The sequence below is a fragment of the Balaenoptera physalus genome (genome assembly GCF_965194825.1).
Source record: "Balaenoptera physalus genome assembly, chromosome: 14".
Classification (NCBI taxonomy): Eukaryota; Metazoa; Chordata; class Mammalia; order Artiodactyla; family Balaenopteridae; genus Balaenoptera; species Balaenoptera physalus.
In genome coordinates, this window is record NC_138893.1 from 1,795,327 (window position 1) to 1,814,251 (window position 18,925).

The 18,925-nt window shown below is 32.8% G+C and overlaps 1 protein-coding gene and 1 long non-coding RNA gene across 9 annotated transcripts in view; both read left to right on the forward strand.

Moving 5' to 3' along the window:
• The window catches only part of LOC309643168, a 385,106-nt gene that overhangs the window by 245,385 nt on the left and 120,796 nt on the right, over window positions 1–18,925 (forward strand). The window lies entirely within an intron of this gene.
• Window positions 1–18,925, forward strand: part of RTKN2 (rhotekin 2) — a 196,721-nt gene that overhangs the window by 123,133 nt on the left and 54,663 nt on the right. For all 8 annotated transcript variants that reach the window (XR_014253552.1, XR_014253553.1, XM_082425538.1 and 5 more), the window contains 4 exons: window positions 263–369; window positions 1,336–1,467; window positions 14,304–14,469; window positions 18,589–18,696. Coding sequence is in view for 6 of the 8 variants with exons in the window: in XM_082425538.1 (XP_082281664.1) it covers window positions 263–369; window positions 1,336–1,467; window positions 14,304–14,469; window positions 18,589–18,696 (513 nt within the window). In the remaining 2 variants the exon portion in view is untranslated. The remainder of the gene's footprint in view (window positions 1–262; window positions 370–1,335; window positions 1,468–14,303; window positions 14,470–18,588; window positions 18,697–18,925) is intronic.

Below are 18,925 nucleotides of genomic sequence, written 5' to 3' on the forward strand. Positions count from 1 at the left end.
TTTAAGATCAAACAAGAGATCAAGAGACTAAAAGTTCCATGTCTACTCCAGGTGATAGCATGCTGTAAACTGTCAGTTTAATATCCTACTGTCCTGACTGCTTTCTTTTATTTGATTTTGTCATTGAATACAGTAATTTGAGCAGGATGAACCTTTACATATGTTCTTATATAAAGCAAAAAAAATTGTAAAAATAATCAAAATGTATAATGACCTTAAATAAACATATATTTATAACTTGATTTTTTTCTCATTTAAATAGAAGAGTCTTCGTTTTGGCTTCCCTTATATGGTAACATGTGCTGCCGATTAGTCGCCCAACCAGCTTGTATGGCTGAGGATGCGTTTGCAGGATTTCTTAATCAGCAGGTTAGAGAACTTTAAATATCCTGCAACAATTATAGCTCTAATTTTGATCTTAATATCCTGGCAGTTGTTTGGCATTCTGATATTGTGAAGTATTTTTTTTTTAATAAAGTCTTCTCTTAAATGACAGTTTTCTCCTTGTTAGACATCAAATGTGGGGGGAGGGTGCAGCTGGGAGTGAGAAGGTAGGGAAGGGGAGGGGTCTGATGCAGTTTTGATGGCTAAGGGGCTACCTCTTCCAGGTTCCTCTGCTTCATTAATAGCAGTAACAGGATAATCAGTACCAGAGGACTCCTTGTGGAAACTGATGAGGGCTGCTCAACACCTTTCACATGAAGGCCTTTCTGGCAGACAGCTTTTGGCACAGTTTAGGCCTCTGGGCTTCCAAAGCTGCCTCTGTGCCACCTACTCCTAATTTATTTATAACCATAGTTATTTATATGCAGTAAATAATTAATTATGGGCTTCAATGAATCAATAGCTTTTTAAAAAAGATTCCATTAAGAGGAAAGAAAATTTGCATTCTTACAGGGAAGTCAACATTTTCCAGTATTCTGAGAACAGTAAGGGAATATTTTGAATATTCAATTATTTTGAATATTCAGTTATTTTTATACTTTTCCTGAGTCATTACGTGAATTGCTGTGGAATTCCAATCACTAATTTTTAATAGACTAGCTTCTCTAAAACTGCATTGATTTATGATTTTATGTATATAAAAGTTATGTGATAATTATTACCTCTATTTTGCTTAATGCTTTTGAGAATTCCAAACCTTTCTTCTCTGATACGAACTTACTTTTTTACTTTGGGCTATTGACTTATTGTATAGTAAATTAATGGGTAACTCGTATCACATTAAAACATTTCAAAAAACTAACTTTGCTAATTCAAGTATTTTGTTGAATTTAGAGTTAAGATGATAAATAATGATTTAAAGTTGAGAGTTTCTTGATTTTTCTTTTTCAGCAAATGGTAGAAGGTCTGATTAGTTGGAGAAGGTTGTATTGTGTTTTAAGAGGGTGTAAACTCTATTGTTTTTACACTCCAGAAGAAATCGAAGGTAAAGTGGAACCAGCTTTGGTAGTGTCCATTAACAAGGTAAATAAAATGCTATTTTGAAAATAAAGGTATAACATTTTATGAAGTTTGTTCTTTTCTATTACATTTCACACTGTTGTCATCTTATTTACAAAAAGGGAAGGACTGCTAAAACTAGGTTAGTTCGTAAAGATATTCTTATTTTTCTTTCCGTTTATAGAGCTTATCTGGTAAAGGAAATACTATATATTTCCTACGAAAACATAGTAATTGGAAATCTATACTAGCAAATAGATTTTAAAGCAGAGAATGTAACTCCACATTAACAGGGTATTTAAATTTTTTAGGAATTTATTTAATTAAGAGACTATAAAAACATAAATTGTTAGCTCATGTTACAATGATGCTCTTTCTAGTTAATACTTAAATGAACCCATAAAAAGAAATTCCTGAGTATACTTTCTGATTTCTTATGCGGTTAATGGGCAGTTGTTCAACCTTCTGCCAGAACAAGAAAGCCTCACATTCTGTTTAGAATACCACATACACATAAATATACTGGTTTGATACAAAGGAGATTATAAAATTTTAGTTAGAAAGTTTTCACCCAAAAATCTGTAGGAGAAGTTTTCAGTCTAAGGCAGGCTTATTTTCTTTATCTCACAATCTTAAATTTGTTTTCATCTATCATCCAAGTCTAGTGTTTATTAGAGGGGTTTTCCCCCTCTTTTTATAGCATTCCTACTCTAGAGTTAAAATGGCATTTCTAGAGTAGAATGTCATGTTTTCTGCCTATGGACTGCAATTAATCGTTTTAGTTTTTTTACTTTGCTTGCCTTCAGAGTGGTTGAAGTGAAGTATATGATAAAATATGAGCCATCACATCTGTTAACTGTAAGATACATGTTCTACTTGCCTTTAAGTTATCTTTTGAGGAAAAATGTAAAGTTATATGTCCTGAAAAAACATGTAGATACTGGTCTGCTAATGTATAAGGATTTAGTTAATTTCTATGATCTTTGCAATAGTAACATTTGATCTGTTTTTATCCTGCTTTTAGAAATGATACTACTTTTTACTCAAAGGAAATTCTTCAGTGAGACCTTTTACTATGTAATTAAGTCCACTTAATTTATCTGTTTTGTGTATAAGAAAGATTAATGTTGCTCTTAAATAATATACCTCAATATTATAACATAGTGAATTTATTTTCATTTAGAAAATTAGGTTAATGAAAGTATAATTTTATTATTGGAAAATTGATACAATTTTTTCATTGTTTGGTTTTGTTTATGCAGTGTTCACTCCCCCCCATAGTCTTTTGAAAATTTCAAATGTACAGAAAAGTTGAAAGAATAGAAAAGTAAAACCTGATACCCATCACCTGATTCTTCAGCTATTAACATTTTGCCACATTTACTTTCTCTCTAGTTAGTTAAAAAAAATTTTTTTCCGAACCACTTGAAAGTAAGCAGCACACAGCATAACATTTCTTTCCTAGAATATGTCAGCGTGTTTCTCCTGAAAACAAGGACATTTCTTTCATAACCATAATATTATTATCACACTCAATAAATTTATTGTTGATAAAATAATATTATCTAAGATACAGAGCAAATTGCCCCAGTTATTCCCAAAATATTCTTTCTGATTTTTATTTTTTGTTCTATCCAAGACCCCATCAAGGGTCAGAGATTGCATCTGATCACTATGTCTTTTGTTTCCCTTTTACCTAAATTGTGCCCTTCTCTTGCCTTTTTTTTTTTTTTGGTTTTTATTACACTGACATTTTTGAAAAGTCAGGCAAGTCCCCAAATCTGTTTTTGACTAATTGTTTCGCTAGATTCATGTTAAATATTTTTGGCTGGAGTTCTACATAGATGATTTTGTCTAACCTTATTTTCACTAGGTAGTAAAAATGGAATCCTACCAATTTTTTTCTTACATGATGTACAATGGAATATGGATAGCTATAAACCAAATTAAAACATAATCTAAGCAAATGATATTTTAAAAGTTTGATTTGAAAACAGTCTTCAAAGTATTCATTTTACCTATCTCAGCCCTTTAAGGGAGGCAGAGCGTGTAGGTCAGCCCTGATTTACAGGTATCTTATTTCTGTTTTACAAGTGACAAAACATACTCAGAGATCAGATAGAACTTGTTTAGCTAGTAAGTAAAATTATATGGCTTACTCTTTCCTAATGGGTAGAAAAAAATAGATAAAAATTCATGGATTGTTTTTCTGTTTCTTCATAGACATACTGCAAGACTAGATTTGGAAGGCAAAATTAGACTTTTCCCTATCTCCATATCCACTTTGAATCAGTTTTGAAAGTAAAAAGTAGCTCTGAAATGAAGTTCTGAGTCCAAAGGCAAGTTACCTGTAGGCAAGGACTTAGGCATGTACTGAATCTTTACCATTTAAATTTAAGAGGACAGTTATAATAGAACTCCTCTGTTATTGTAGTCAGTGCATCTGTATTTTCTTATTTGATGACAAGAGTCTAATTCCAGAAAAGTAGTTGACAGGATCTACATGGCCTGACTAAATTGACCTTTTTCAATTGACTCATTTTTCCTTGTGGTAATAAAAGCCGATGGCCTGGCAACCGATGGGATTCTGTAGTCAATCAACTCCATTATTAAGATGACTGAAATCAGCGTACCTAGAAATCCCAGTGGTGGCTCCACTATTGAGCTTTACAAATTCACAGGAAAATGGTTTGTCTAGTAATGTGTATAGACTCGACCTTAGACTTGGGGGGACAGTGTGGGCTGTATTTGACCCTGAGGACTGATGACATAAATATCGCGTCCATCGAATATGACTTTTGTCTAAACTACCAAAAAGAATTTTAATATTAAACCATGAGGTAAGGTTAAGGTTGGGAAGAATAATATAATTTAGTTGCTTATCTCAAAGATTAAACTGATGACAAAGTGTTACATTCTGTAGCTTTGCAATATTTCCGTCTTAATTTTCTCCAGTGCCGATTCCAGCACTGATTCCTGCCCTTTCTCTTTAGAAACTTTTCCCTTTGCATTTCCTACTTCTTTTTTTGTTTTTAATTTTTATTGGAGTATAGTTGATTCACAATGTTGTGTTTCTGCTGTACAGCAAAGTGAGTCAGTTATACATATACATATATCCACTCTTTTTAGATTCTTTTCCCATATAGGTCATTAAAGAGTACTGAGTAGAGTCACCTGTGCTAGCCCATTTTTTGGTTGGGTTGTTTGTTTTTTTGTTATTGAGCTGCATGAGCTATTTGTATATTTTGGAGATTAATACTTTGTCAGTCACGTTGTTTGCAAATATTTTCTCCCATTCTGTAGGTTGTCTTTTTGTTTATGGTTTCCTTTGCTGTGCAAAAGCTTTGAAGTTTCATTAGGTCCCATTTGTTTATTTTTATTTTTATTTTCATTACTGTAGGAGGTTGTTCAAAAAAGATCTTGCTTTGATTTATGTCAGAGAGTGTTCTGTCTATGTTTTCCTCTAAGAGTTTTATAGTATCTAGCCTTACATTTAGGTCTTTAATCCGTTTTGAGTTTATTTTTGTATATGGTTTAGAGAGTGTTCTAATTTTATTCTTTTACAAGTAGCTGTCCAGTTTTCCCAGCACCACTTATTGAAGGGACTGTCCTTTCACCATTGTATATCCTTGCCTGCTTTGTCATAGATTAGTTGACCATAAGTGTGTGGGTTTATCTCTGGACTTTCTGTCCTGTTCCATTGCTGTATATTTCTGGTTTGGGGGCAGTACCGTGCTGTTTTGATGACTGTAGCTTTGTAGTATAGCCTGAAGTCAGGGAACCTGATTCCTCCAGCTCCATTTTTATTTCTCAAGATTTCTTTGGCTAGTCAGGGCCTTTTGTGTTTCCATACAAATTGTACAATTTTTTTGTTCTAATTCTGTGAAAAATGCCATTGGTAATTTGATAGGGATTACACTGAATCTGTATATTGCTTTGGGTAGTATAGTCATTTTGATAATGTTGATTCTTCCAATCCAAGAACATGGTATATCGTCCATCTGTTTGTGTCATCTTTGATTTCTTTCATCAGTATCTTATAGTTTTCTGAGTACAGGTCTTTTGCCTCCTTAGGTAGGTTTATTCCTAGGTATTTTATTCTTTTTGATGCAATGGTCATTGGGATTGTTTCCTTATTTCTCTTTCTGATCTTTCGTTGTTAGTGTATAAGAATGCAAGAGATTTCTGTGTATTAATTTTATATCCTGCAACTTTACCACATTCATTGATGAGCTCTAGTAGTTTTCTGGTAGCATCTTTAGGATTTTCTATGTAGAGTATCATGTCATCTGCAAACTGTGACAGTTTTAACTCTTCTTTTCCAATTTGGATTCCTTCTATTTCTTTTTCTTCTCTTGTTGCCGTGGCTAGAACTTCCAAAACTGTGTTGGATAAAAGTGGCGAGCGTGGACATCCTTATCTTGTTTGTGATCTTAGAGGAAATGCTTTCAGTTTTTCACTGTTGAGGGTGATGTTTGCTGTGGGTTTGTCGTATATGGCCCTCATTATGCTGAGGTAGGTTCCCTCTATGCCCACTTTCTGGAGAGTTTTTTTTAATCATAAATGGGTGTTGAATTTTGTCAAAAGCTTTTTCCACATCTATTGAGATGATCATACGGTATTCTTCAATTTGTTAATGTGGTGTATCACATTGATTGATTTGTGTATATTGAAGAATCCTTGCATCCCTCAGATAAATCCCACTTGATCATAGTGTATGATCCTTTTAATGTGTTGTTGGAGCATTTCCTACTTTTATCTCAGGTTTCCTTTGAGCCCTTCCATTCACCTGAAAACTTCACTCTTAATAGTAAATGCCACTGGTCTCGTTATTTAACTATGTCAAACACCATCTCAGTCAAGAAATCTATTTGTTACTTCTAAAAACATGACTGTTATCTAATTATATCTTCTATTAAAGTAATTTTTACTTATTTTTCTCAGCTTATAAGATTATTCAAATTTATAGAAAAGTTGAAAAAAATACTACAGTGAACACTTGTATACCACCCAGATTCAACCGTTAACATTTTGTCATATTTGCTTTATCTGTTTTTCTTTTTTTGGGAGGGGTTTAAGCACTTTATATTTTATTGAATTTTTTAATCAGCTGTTACGGTGGTATGGTTTACATAAAATAAAATTCACCAGTTTTAAGGGTACAGTTTGATAACTTTGACAAATAATATACAGTTGTGTAATCATTACTATAATCATTATTGGATTATAGTTTTTTTAATCTTTTTTATGAGAACATTAAGTCTACTCTCTTAGCAGATGTCACTTATTCAATAGTGTTATCAACTGTAGTCACCATGTTTTACGTTAGATCTTTGGACCTTATTTATCTTATAGCTGAAAGTTTTGTTTTGTTTAGCTGAAAGTTTATAAAGTCTCTTAGCTATATTTTTTGCTGAGCCATTTGAACGTAAGTCTCCAACATTGATAATTCATCCCTGAATACTTCAACATCTACCTTTTAAAAATAGGAGCCTCTCAGATTATATAAATTTATATGTATATATAAAATTATGTATATGTGTGTCTATATATATATAATTACAATACCATTATCACAGCTAAGCAAATTAACAGTAATTCTCTTATATCATCTAATATCCAGTCCATAGTCAAGTTTCCCCATTGTCTCCAAAATGTCCTTTTAGCTCTTGTTTTCAATCTAGGACTATTCAAAGCTTGTGCATCCTTTGTACTTCTTCTAAATATGTAAGTTAGGTCTAGGGGCTTGATTAAATTCATTTTAAACATTATTATGAGAATATTTCATGGATAATAACAAATACTTTATGAAGAATTCTGTTCAGAGGCCTATGATGTCAAGTGTCTTACTATTGGCAATGCCAGGTTTAATGACTTGGTTAACGTGATTACCACTAGCTCTCTCCACTATAAAGGTAAATTTTTGTCTTTACAATTAGCAAGTAGTCAATGAGATGATGCTTAGACACAGTGTGACTATCTTTATTGTCCAACAATCTTTCACATAATGGTTTTAGTGAACTGATTGCCCTTACCTGAATCGGTCATTACATTGGAGATTGCACATGTTTTTCTACTACTGTCCTTCCTTCTGTATGTGTTAGCCGGCATTCTTTTGTAAAGGACTTTTTCTTATCAACTAGGAATGAATTACAGTCTTTCCTGAAAAGGCTGGGTAAATGTTTAATGTTAATGACCAATTTTCAGAGTAAGGAGTTGTGTTATTACATGTTGACATTGTATTGTTATTGGCAATATGTATTGGAGTGGAGTTACCCCCTGCAGAAGTAGCACATGAGTGTCGTTTCTCTTGTCCCACACCACCTCCAATATTATGATAAACTCATAGATTTTAATCTATTCAGTCTATTCAGTGTTTTAAATTACTTGGTTTTTAAATATAAGGTAGATGTTTTAATTATTTTGCTTACTTTGTAAATTTCTAAGGGACATGTACTATTAGAGTATTCTTAAATAAAGGGGATCATTGATAAATGCCAACTTGGTTGGATAGTGTTTTTGTTTCAGTTTTTAGTGTATTTCCAGTGCTGGGTCTCTAAGATCTTTTTATGCTTAATAATGTTAAATATTAGATACAAAGTTTCTTTCTTTTGGTTGTCTTTCTCCTCTCATGATTTAGAAAATAATAATTTTGCTTAATGCTGCTTTAAAAATTATGTGAAAACATGAATTTTACAGTTGCTAAGGTATATAAATAGTAGTTCTGCTATTTTGATCACAGGATCTGTTCTCTGACTATAATTCTTGTCCTTCTAAATGGCATTTCCTGTAAGGCTAAGTCAGTTCATTAATTTTCAGAGGGAGCCATCTGTGGAAATAGTCACATTAAGGAAAGAAAAGCCTAAAAGCTATCCCCCTCCTCTTTTCAATCCAAATTTGAAAGGATGATTTACTTCAAAGTGATTGCTTCAACTTCAAAAAACTTCCCTATGAATGTTGTTGAGCTAGACATTCTCAATAAGGGGTACTTAACTGGAGCCACTGAATCTCCTATACATTGTAGAAAGCATTTTATTAGCCAAAGTTTTATCCATTGCCAGTGGGGTGGGGAGTGGAATGGAAAAGAAATGTGGGTCTTTGAGATCAATAGTCTTTTCTTGATCTGAATAATATGCATCACTTCATTTTAATGAATAATAAAATCTGTACCAAACAAGTCAATAACACTAGTTGGTGTGATAGTCAGTCCTTTGTTAAATTGTCTTGAAATTGTTTTTAACCATTACATTTATCATGGACCCTAGCAAGTAAAATTACCATGAAGCACATGGGATTTTCTTCATATTATGTTAGTCCTCTTAATGCATGTATCACCTATTCAGATTGTCCCTTATTAAATACAGCAAAAAGAATATTTTAAGCAGTCTTTTCCTTTAAGAGTTTACATCTGATTTCATTGACATAAATTGAAAATAATTATATCGCTAATACTAATCAGACCTAATGCTTGGTTTAATTTATGGTTATGCTTTATATATTTCAAACATTCCTTGATATATATTGTAGAAGGTATGCTTTCTTTGTCATTAGAATACATATAAGGTCTAAAGCTTGTTTTTAACCATCAATAATTTTGTCTTCATCCCTGATTAACAAGACTTTAGACCAGACACCTTTCAAAGAACTCATTTATCTTTACAACATGTTTGTGAGGAAGGTGTGAGTGAAATATTATCCCTGCATTATAGATAAGAAAGCAGGCTCTTAGTTTTTTGTACTTGTATTTTATATTTTAATTGTTTTTTTGAAAAATTTCAAGATAATCTGTAGAAAGAATAGTATAAATGAACCCATCTGTACCATCACACATTTCCTCCACCGTCGGATTATTTTGAAGCAGATCCTAGCAATCATATCATTTTACTTGTAAATATTACAACTGCCATACTTAAGAAAATTTATAGCCGTACATAAAGTCAATATATCATCAAAAATCCAGACAGTGTTCAAATGTCTCAGTCTTGTAATTTTTTTAAACAACTTTTTGAATCAGGATCCAAATAAGGACCATACATTGCAGTTGATTGATTAGTTCTCTTAAATCTCTTAATCTGTTGGCTTTTATTCTACCCGCCTCTTTCTCTCGCTCTCTCTCTCCCCTACACATACACACACACAATTACACACAATTTGTTTGTTGAAGGAATTTGGTCATTTATCCTACAGAGTTTTTCAGAGTCTAGGATTTGCTGATTGCATCTTCAAGTTGTCTTTTTTCTTCTATTTTTGAATCAGATTTAAGTTTGTTTGTTGGTTGGTTAGTAAGAATATGTCTTTGTACTTTTATCAGGAGGCGTATAATAACGTCTGGGTCTTCCACTCATGTTAACATCCACTGATGAACATTGCTTAGATTCTTTATTTCATTAGGGACTGCAAACTGGTGCTATTTTAACATTCTTTCTTCATTTATTAGCTGGGACACCTCTACTTCATCAGCTATTAGGTTGAAGGACAGTTTTTACAAGAAATCCAGGATAAAGGCTTGATTTTTTGCATTTATATTCTAGTTACCAAAACTATGAGGTGGTTCCCTAGCATCCTTCAGAGGTGACCAATGAGTTAGTTTTTAAATATCATTATGAATTTGTGGATTTAAAGACTTTTCATGCATCAGTCCATTACCATTGTAATTCTTATTGATGTTCAGATTGTCCCATCCTTGGCTACTGGAAGCCTCTTCAAGTTTACTTTTGAGTCCTTTTGGTACAACCCTAGTAATCTTTGATTTCTGGTAGGACAAGATGTTCCAGGCTCATCCTATATATTTCCTGGCCCAGGCTGGGGATAAGCCATTTCTCTAAAGAGCTCTGATTCCTTTTAGTAGGAAAGAGTATTTAGAAACTATAATCTGGGTATGTAGTAGACATTTTTAAAGTCATAGAGTCAAAAGTAAAGTAGGAAACAATTTATAAATCTAGTTCTGATCTGGTAATTTTCCATTACCACAGAAATGGAGAGGTTGAAGTACAGTTTTAATTCAAAAATAATGAAAAACCTAGAAGAAACTTTCCTTTGACTTCAGAGTTAATTATATTTTGTTACAAAATTGACTTCTCAGATTGTATTTTTCTTGACTTCACTTGGCCTTCTCGGGGTAACCATCGTCTCATGCAGTGGAAAGTTGTAGTTCAATATGTGCCGATTGACAAAAGTAGAGCCAGCCAAGGATGAAAATTTCATAGTGAATAATCTCAAATCTATCTACATATCAATAGGAGTTGATTTTAAAGCCTCCCAAATCAACTAAAAAGGTTTGGAATTAACAAAAGCAAAACAAGAAACTGACCTTGGAGAGAACGGTTATCTCAGAACATGTTTCCTCATCTATAATTTAAAGAGTGGACTGTGGATTATCTCTAGGATCTGAGTCTATCAGTGTAAAACTTTTTATCATTATCTGAGTTATTCTTTTGTTATTCATTTATTCATCAAATATTTTGCAATCACTTAGTGGGTACCAGGCAGTATTTTAGTTGGTGTAAATAATGGGGGCAAGAATACCAAGTTGCTTGCTTTCATACCCTGCTGAGAGGAGATACTTATCTCATCTATACATTGTGTGAGCCCATAATGATAACAGTCCTAAAATTCATCTTGTGTTTTCTAATCCATTCCTTGTTTGGGAAGTGAAGTCCTGAGCACTATTATTGATACTTTGCCCACAGTGAAAAAAAAAATTGCATGAACTTTCTGACATTATCAGAAACTTTGTTTACTCACTTTTTCTTTGACATGCAGTTTTTTTGGTTGAAAAAATTTCCCATTAGTTAAATTATTTTGGATGATAAAATATAGAAGTTAATTCAGATGATCTGTGTTTCATTTGCACCTTTTAAAAACCTCTCGTGTTGTAAAAATTTAGCGGTATTTATGGTTACCAGAGTTAACGGAGTGTACAGTATTTATATACTATTGTATTATTTTCTATTAGAAGGATATAAATGACCCAGTTTGTCAGATTTTCTACATAGCTATTTTTGTTTGAAATGGTATCCTGGTATTATTAATAATTGTACCTATTCATCTGTAAAAATTTCAACTTATTTAAAAGTTGAATCCATTTTAATTCTATATACAAAAGGTAGTCAGAAATTTGTATTAAAATGGATTTGGGTGGAGGGAATCACAATTTCAGCAACAAGAATACTTCATATTTTATCATTTAGGTGTTTTTTTTTTTTTTTAATACTAACAGCAATAGAGGGTTGTCCCCCCAGCCCTCCATCTCTGAGTCAGCTTTCATTTAGTCTGAAAGAAGCATATCAAAGATGCTTCTGAGAGCTTAAGTCATTCTCTGCTAGTGATAATAAACTTTATATTTAAAGAGGTTGATTACATGTTATCAGGCTCCAAAGATGCCATTTAGGCAGCATTTTTAAATACTGTATAAGTAATTACTTTAAAAAGTTAATTCACAAAGTTTATTACCAAGGAGTATAAAGTATAAAGGAGTATAAAAAGACCCTATTATAATAAAATTACAGTGTTGGCCATAAGTGTTAACAATCCTCTGAAGACACTCACATTCCTGCTTTTTAAAAAATGACAGGATAGACTCTCTCTAAGTTATCACTCCTTATATTTTGGGATACTTGAAAATTCCAAAGTTATGTTGCTACTTTATATAGCATACATTTTTTCTCAAGTGATTTTTGAATAAGAGTTCCTTCCTTCAGATAAGAACTTCTTATGTAATGTCTGTATGGTGTTCACCTGCCCATATTTACCTGGTTTTCAGGGAATGAACAGCTTTTCTTCCAAACTCTTTCCTACTTCTATAATGTCCACATAGACATCATTAAATGTGTATTTTGGTGTGTGTATCTGCACACAGACCTTCTTCACGCTAGACTCAATGAAGTGAAGAATTTCTTCCCACTCTGAATCAGCTTTTGTAACTGCTAGCCAAGTATTCTTCTACACGCATTACAGTAAGCTTAACCATACTGCTCTAGAGCTGCTCTACCCAATACCGTAGCCACTAGCCACCAGTGGCTGTTAGGCACTTAGGATGTGCCTAAGTTGGCACCAAGTTGAGATATGTTGTAAGTATAAAATACAGACTGGATTTTGGCGGCGTAGTGTGAAAAAAGAATGTAAAATATCTCAAATTTTTCTTATCAATTACATGTTAAAATAATACTTTGAATATATATGGGTTACAAAAAATACATTATTGGGCTTCCTGGTGGCGCAGTGGTTGAGAATCTGTCTGCCAATGCAGGGGACACGGGTTCAAGCCCTGGTCTGGGAAGATCCCACATGCCGTGGAGCAACTAGGCCCGTGAGCCACAACTACTGAGCCTGCGCGTCTGGAGCCTGTGCTCCACAACAAGAGAGGCCGCGATAATGAGAGGCCCGCGCACCGCGATGAAGAGTGGCCCCCGCTCGCCGCAACTAGAGAAAGCCCTCGCACAGAAACGAAGACCCAACACAGCCAAAAATAAATTTAAAAAAAAAACAAACATTATTTTAAAATAATATATTAATTAATTATTACATAATTATTTTCACCAGTTTCATTTTACCTTTTTTAATGTGGTTACTAGAAAATCTTAAGTTACTTACATGGCTCACATTATATTTCTAACGAACAGCATTGCTGTAGAAAATGTCATGTCAGTCATTATCCAGGCAGCCAAATCACTATCTTTGCTTAATAGATAGGTCTATTCCAGACTTTCTTTTCCACGATTCCTTGGAAACTACATGTAGTTGCTCGCTTATCATGTGACTTAGCAGTGCCTGTGTGTGACTTGGGAATAGTCTCTTTTGCACATAGACACAAGAAGGATCACACAATGTCATAACGAGTGCCACTCAGAAAAAAGGTTTAGACTATCAACGTGTATGAAACCATTGCCTTTGTTGTAAAATGTTGCATTCATCATTTTTTTTTTATAGTATTTTTTTTAAATTTATTTATTTATTTATTTATTTATGGCTGTGTTGGGTCTTCGTTTCTGTGCTAGGGCTTTCTCTAGTTGCGGCAAGTGGGGGCCACTCTTCATCGCGGTGCGCGGGCCTCTCATTATCGCGGCCTCTCTTGTTGAGGAGCACAGGCTCCAGACGCGCAGGCTCAGTAGTTGTGGCTTACGGGCCTAGTCGCTCCACGGCATGTGGGATCTTCCCAGACCAGGGCTCGAACCCGTGTCCCCTGCATCGGCAGGCAGATTCTCAACCACTGCGCCACCAGGGAAGCCCACATTCATCATTTTAAAAAATAATTTTTACCATTATAAAGGTTATATTACTTTGTGGATCTTTACCTATGAGCTTTGTAAATGAATGTTACATATGAAATAAGTGTTAATGATGAAAGCCTAACTTTGCTGTAGTAAACATTAAGTTATGGTTTTACTGCTTTAACTGATAACACTGTATACTATGCATGAGTATTAGAATAAGAAACATACTTTACTGATTCTTCTATTTTATTACTGTTGAAATAGTTAACATAACTCAAGAGTTATAACATGCTGTACTTGTTTTGTTGCAAATTTTAAGACGTATATAAAAGACAGCAAACTCCTACTTAAACTAAGAGATCAACACAGAGATTATGTTTTAATCTCATGTAATTTAACATAAGTGCTATATGTAGTATACTTTGAAATATTACTAAGTATTTTTAATATCAAGCATTTTAAAAATAACCTTCTAGATATGAGCTTGAATATTGAAAATTCTCAAAATTACATATTTTAAATTTCAGACGATCAGCAATAAGATGGTAATTGCATCTGGTATAAATATGGTAGCTAAGCAATAAAACATTTATTCGATCATTACAGAAATAGTCTCTTGTAAAACAACAGTTTTGTCTTAATATTTAGGAAACCAGAATTCGGGCAATGGATAAGGATAAAAAGAAAAGAATCCATAATTTCTCTGTCATCAACCCTGTTGCTGGACAAGCTACAACTCATATTTTTGCGGCTGACAACAGAGAAGATCTTCAGAAGTGGATGGAAGCCTTCTGGCAGCATCTCTTTGATCTTAGTAAGTTGACGTTTGGATTTTCTAGTAGTATATTCATGTAGCGTGAAAGGACGTACATAGCAATCCAAATATTAAGATTATATTATAATTGTATAGTTTGTATCAAGAATTTGTTATGCTCTTGAATAAAATGGTGGTATATCATCAACGCATTGACGCTTTTTTCTCTCCATCTTTCCCCAGTGCATGACTGATTATAGTATAGTATACCTTTGAATTCCTAGTATACTTACCTGTTACTTTTAAGTTCTTCTGGTCCCTAAAACAACTAGACCACATTTTTTCAAAATATTCGGTCAAACTACTTAAGGCAGTGTGTTTGATCAAAGGGATAGTAAGCTACATGAGGAGTAAAAAACTTCTCTAGGGTAGTGATGATCATAAAATATTGAAATGTTCAAAAGGAGATTCATTCTTATGTAGGCTTCTGTTAACTCTCAATTCATTATTATATCATTTTGGACATTATCCAAAGAGATTTTTTTTTTAACTGCACATATGGTTTTTCAGTTTCAATAATACAGTTCAATGGCATGGATTATAAAAACAATGTGATAGTAACGTAATAGAGTCCTAGTATGTAAAATATGTGAAGTTCTAATATTCTCAATTTAAGGAGGAATTTTATCAATAGGAAAATATTGAAATTGTATATTGAAGATGTAGACTATTGATAATGGCTGTTTCTAAGCAAACTAAGCCTACTGTAGATTCAATCAGAATTTTATGTCTTTAGAATACTTTTCTACAGAACTGAAAAGTAAAGCCATTTCCAAACAATAGAAAGTTATTTCTGCAACTCCTAGAAATAATCCTGGAGATATTTTAGGACATCTTAGGAGCTGTTACCGAGAACCCTAAAAACAGTTAATATCTGCAGTCCTCAGATTAATTTTTATAAGTCTTCTCTGATCAATGGCCTGGTCAGTTATTACACTGATGGTTGAGGAGGGGGAAGAAAAGGGATCTAAATTTATTGATTACCTTCCACATACCATATGGCTTCATTTATTTTTCATAACAACCCAGTGAGGTAGAAGTTTTTTCCCACTGCTCTAAAGATGAGAAAATTGAGGCCTGAAAAGGTTACAGGTTTATTGCAGGGAACCAGAGGACTCCCTCCATGGCTTTCTTGGATTCTTTAGAACTTGTTTTACTTAAGTACTATCCTTTGGCACTCAGTAGATATTTAAATATTTGTTCCAGGCTTATTAGCATGAGCTACATTTCTTTATTTTAAAATTTCAGCTGATCTTAGGTGTGTAACTTAAAAGACAACAACTTCCTTTCATTTGCTGATCACAGCTAAAATTTTAACTGCTTTCCTCAATGCTCTGATTTAGAGAGTCTGTCTTATAAAAGACTGTGTTACTTTTAGAAATGATTCTGGCATTTTATAATTTTTATGTAGACAAAAACAGGAAGGAGGAGTAAAGGAAGGTAAAAATGCCAGAATATTATAGTCTGGATATCAACTACTATTAGATGATCTCATGTTTTCATTCCCCAAATTATGTAAAATTATCATGCTAAAAGAGGGACTTAGAGGGATAAGAAGCTCATGACATTTTTATACTGTCAAAGTAATAAGAAAGTGATGACGACTAGTTTCTCAGGTCTGGCTACTTTTTTAGTATTTAATGCTTTGGGGATAAAATCTGCCAATCTATCTAATTTTTAAAGTATAAGTTCTATTACATTTGCTGTTTAGAATTCATTGTGTAAGATATGAAGATATGAAGCAAAGATGGAAGGGTTTATACTATCCTGAAGATTGACTTGTACTTTAAAATTTTTACCCTCCTAGTGATAAGTGTAGCCTCTTGTGATCTGAGGTGAAATATGATCTGTAGAACAAAGAGGATAGATATCCAGGGCAGAATAAAGTAACAGTAATTTAATACTTAGAACAAATTTCAATTACTTGACTTAGCTTAAGAGTGTAAAATCATGAGGGTGAGATAATTGGAAATCATGAGAAAACCCTAATGGAACTCGGTGTGTTTAGCCTGTGGAAGAACAGCCTAAGGAGTGAGGGTTGGGAGGCAAGGGGGAGGGAATAGCTAATTTTTAATATTTGAGCGCTAACAAACATGTAAAAGAGGAATGACACTTGCTTTGGACGATCAAATAGGGTAGAGCTAGGAATGGTGAGTCAAAGATAAATTTTTTTCAAATATTTAATAATATAAATACTGAGTTAAATAAGCAGCTTAACTTGACTGGGAACATTGTAACAATAAATATGGTGGGAAACATCTTCAATATACAGATTTTATGTGAACAAAATGTATCCATTTAATATTTCATATTGGGCCTTTATTTTTATGTTAGCATATTAGTATTACATTTACCTGTGCATGGTAAAATTTATTTACTGGTAAAATAAATGCTTAATTGTAACATCTTGACCAGTGAACATACCACATTTATACCTATGACTCTGTAATACATGGGATAATGTGGCTTTATATTCCGGTTTTCAACATGATTAGTATTCTGCTATCAGTTTAACAATGAAAAGCTTTCATCTATCAATATAGAAAAAAATACTGCACTATATAACTTGTCTAAGGTTTGACAGAGAATTGTTTGCTGGTTTAGTGTTTCATTACTTTCCCAGTAGATAAGGCCTTTTTTTCCTGCCCCCAAGAAGGAAAGGCTGGCTTTTACATATTCATCTAAAAAAGTAGAAAGGAGGAATAAGTTATCAGATCTCAGATCCTACTAGATTTAAATTCTACAGAACAACCTTTGAAGCCTCAAACTCAAGATTTTATTCCCTTTATAAATTGCTGTGTGAGTTATTTTGAAATTTTCACCATATTCTATACTTAGCATTGTAATAAAACATACTGAAAGTTTTTTTTTCATGTTTCTTAACTATTTTTTATGTTTCTAAGCATAGTGAAAGGTTTTTTTTATGTTTCTTAACTATTAGGTGGTGGATTTTAAATTTATGCATGTATTACCTTATTAACATGACAGTAAATTAGACTTAAAACAACAAAAATAGATAATTTGACTAAACATGAAGTGTCTTTAATTTTTAAGCCATGGAAAATAAGTTGGATATTGAATATGGAGGTTGAGAATTAATAAAAGAGAAATATAGATCATAAATCAGTATTAAAAGGCACGTGTATATTACATTTACTTTTCTGCTAATGTAAGATAGAATATAAGAATGGTAAACCTCCATAACTTACTTTTATAATGAATATATAGACACATAGTTTATAGCACAGCTGTTACCCAGCATGCAGGTCCACAATAAAGACAGAAAGGTTAAATTTTTTTTACACCCACTCAGGAGAAATAAATCTGAGAATTTTATTTTGAGATGAACATAGTAAAACATAATTACAAGAAAAATTAATGTTGTCCACACTTTTAAATTTTAACTTAATAATTGAAACAACTTATTCAAGAGTATTTTTATTATTATTCTGAATGCCTAATGGCTTTATTTAAAGTGTCCTTCCTAAAACAGATTAGATCCGGTTAGAATTTTGAGTGATCTGTCTTTATAGTAACAGGTTTTTATATACCCTAACTAAAATGAAAATACAGCATTTTTCTAGTTTCCTGATTTTTGAAAGGGCATGATAATCATCTTAAGAGATCATTTTTATATAAGCAATTCTTATTTCTTAATTAAAATTTTCAAAGTTAAAATCATTTTTGAGAACCACTACTCCTTATGTTTTTTTCTACTTCCTTCTAGGTAACTGTATTTCAGTTAATTTTTACCTTTCAACTGTCTTAAATACTGGATGTTTTTATTTAATGTTTAAAATGAGAGAATTTATACAAACCTTGCGGTAAACAGAGATTTTAGTTATTGACCATCTAGTGAAGTAGTATAGTATTTAATAGCCTACAGATCTTAGCTTAATATCTGTTCATAGAGATTTATATTTAAAATAGAGTACTTTTATGCCTAGACTTAGACTTTGACATTATGGGAAGTACTAGGATTTTATAGCTTCTTTAAGATAATGCTTTATAAATTCACTTACTTTTCAAAGCAAAAAATGTGTTAATATCTGTTGAAAATTAAATATACATCTTCACATTTATGTTTTAAACTAGCCTGCCTTTTTCTGTCTTTCTTAGGCCAATGGAAGCATTGTTGTGAAGAACTTATGAAAATTGAGAGTATGTCACCACGGAAACCACCTTTGTTCTTGACAAAAGAGGCAACCTCAGTCTACCATGATATGAGTAAGTGGGGTTTGTCTTTTCTAAGCTGCACGGTAACAAAAACAACATTGTCCTTACTCAAGCAGCTTATTCTGTTGACATTAAAATGCTAAAATTTTCAGGGCACAGTCAAAATGAATGAAAAAAGACTATGATTATAGTCTAAGGAACTCATGTTTAATAGATGAATTAATACAAAATTAATGAATACACATTTTTCATAGTTTGAATGCTTAAGATCAAACAAAAA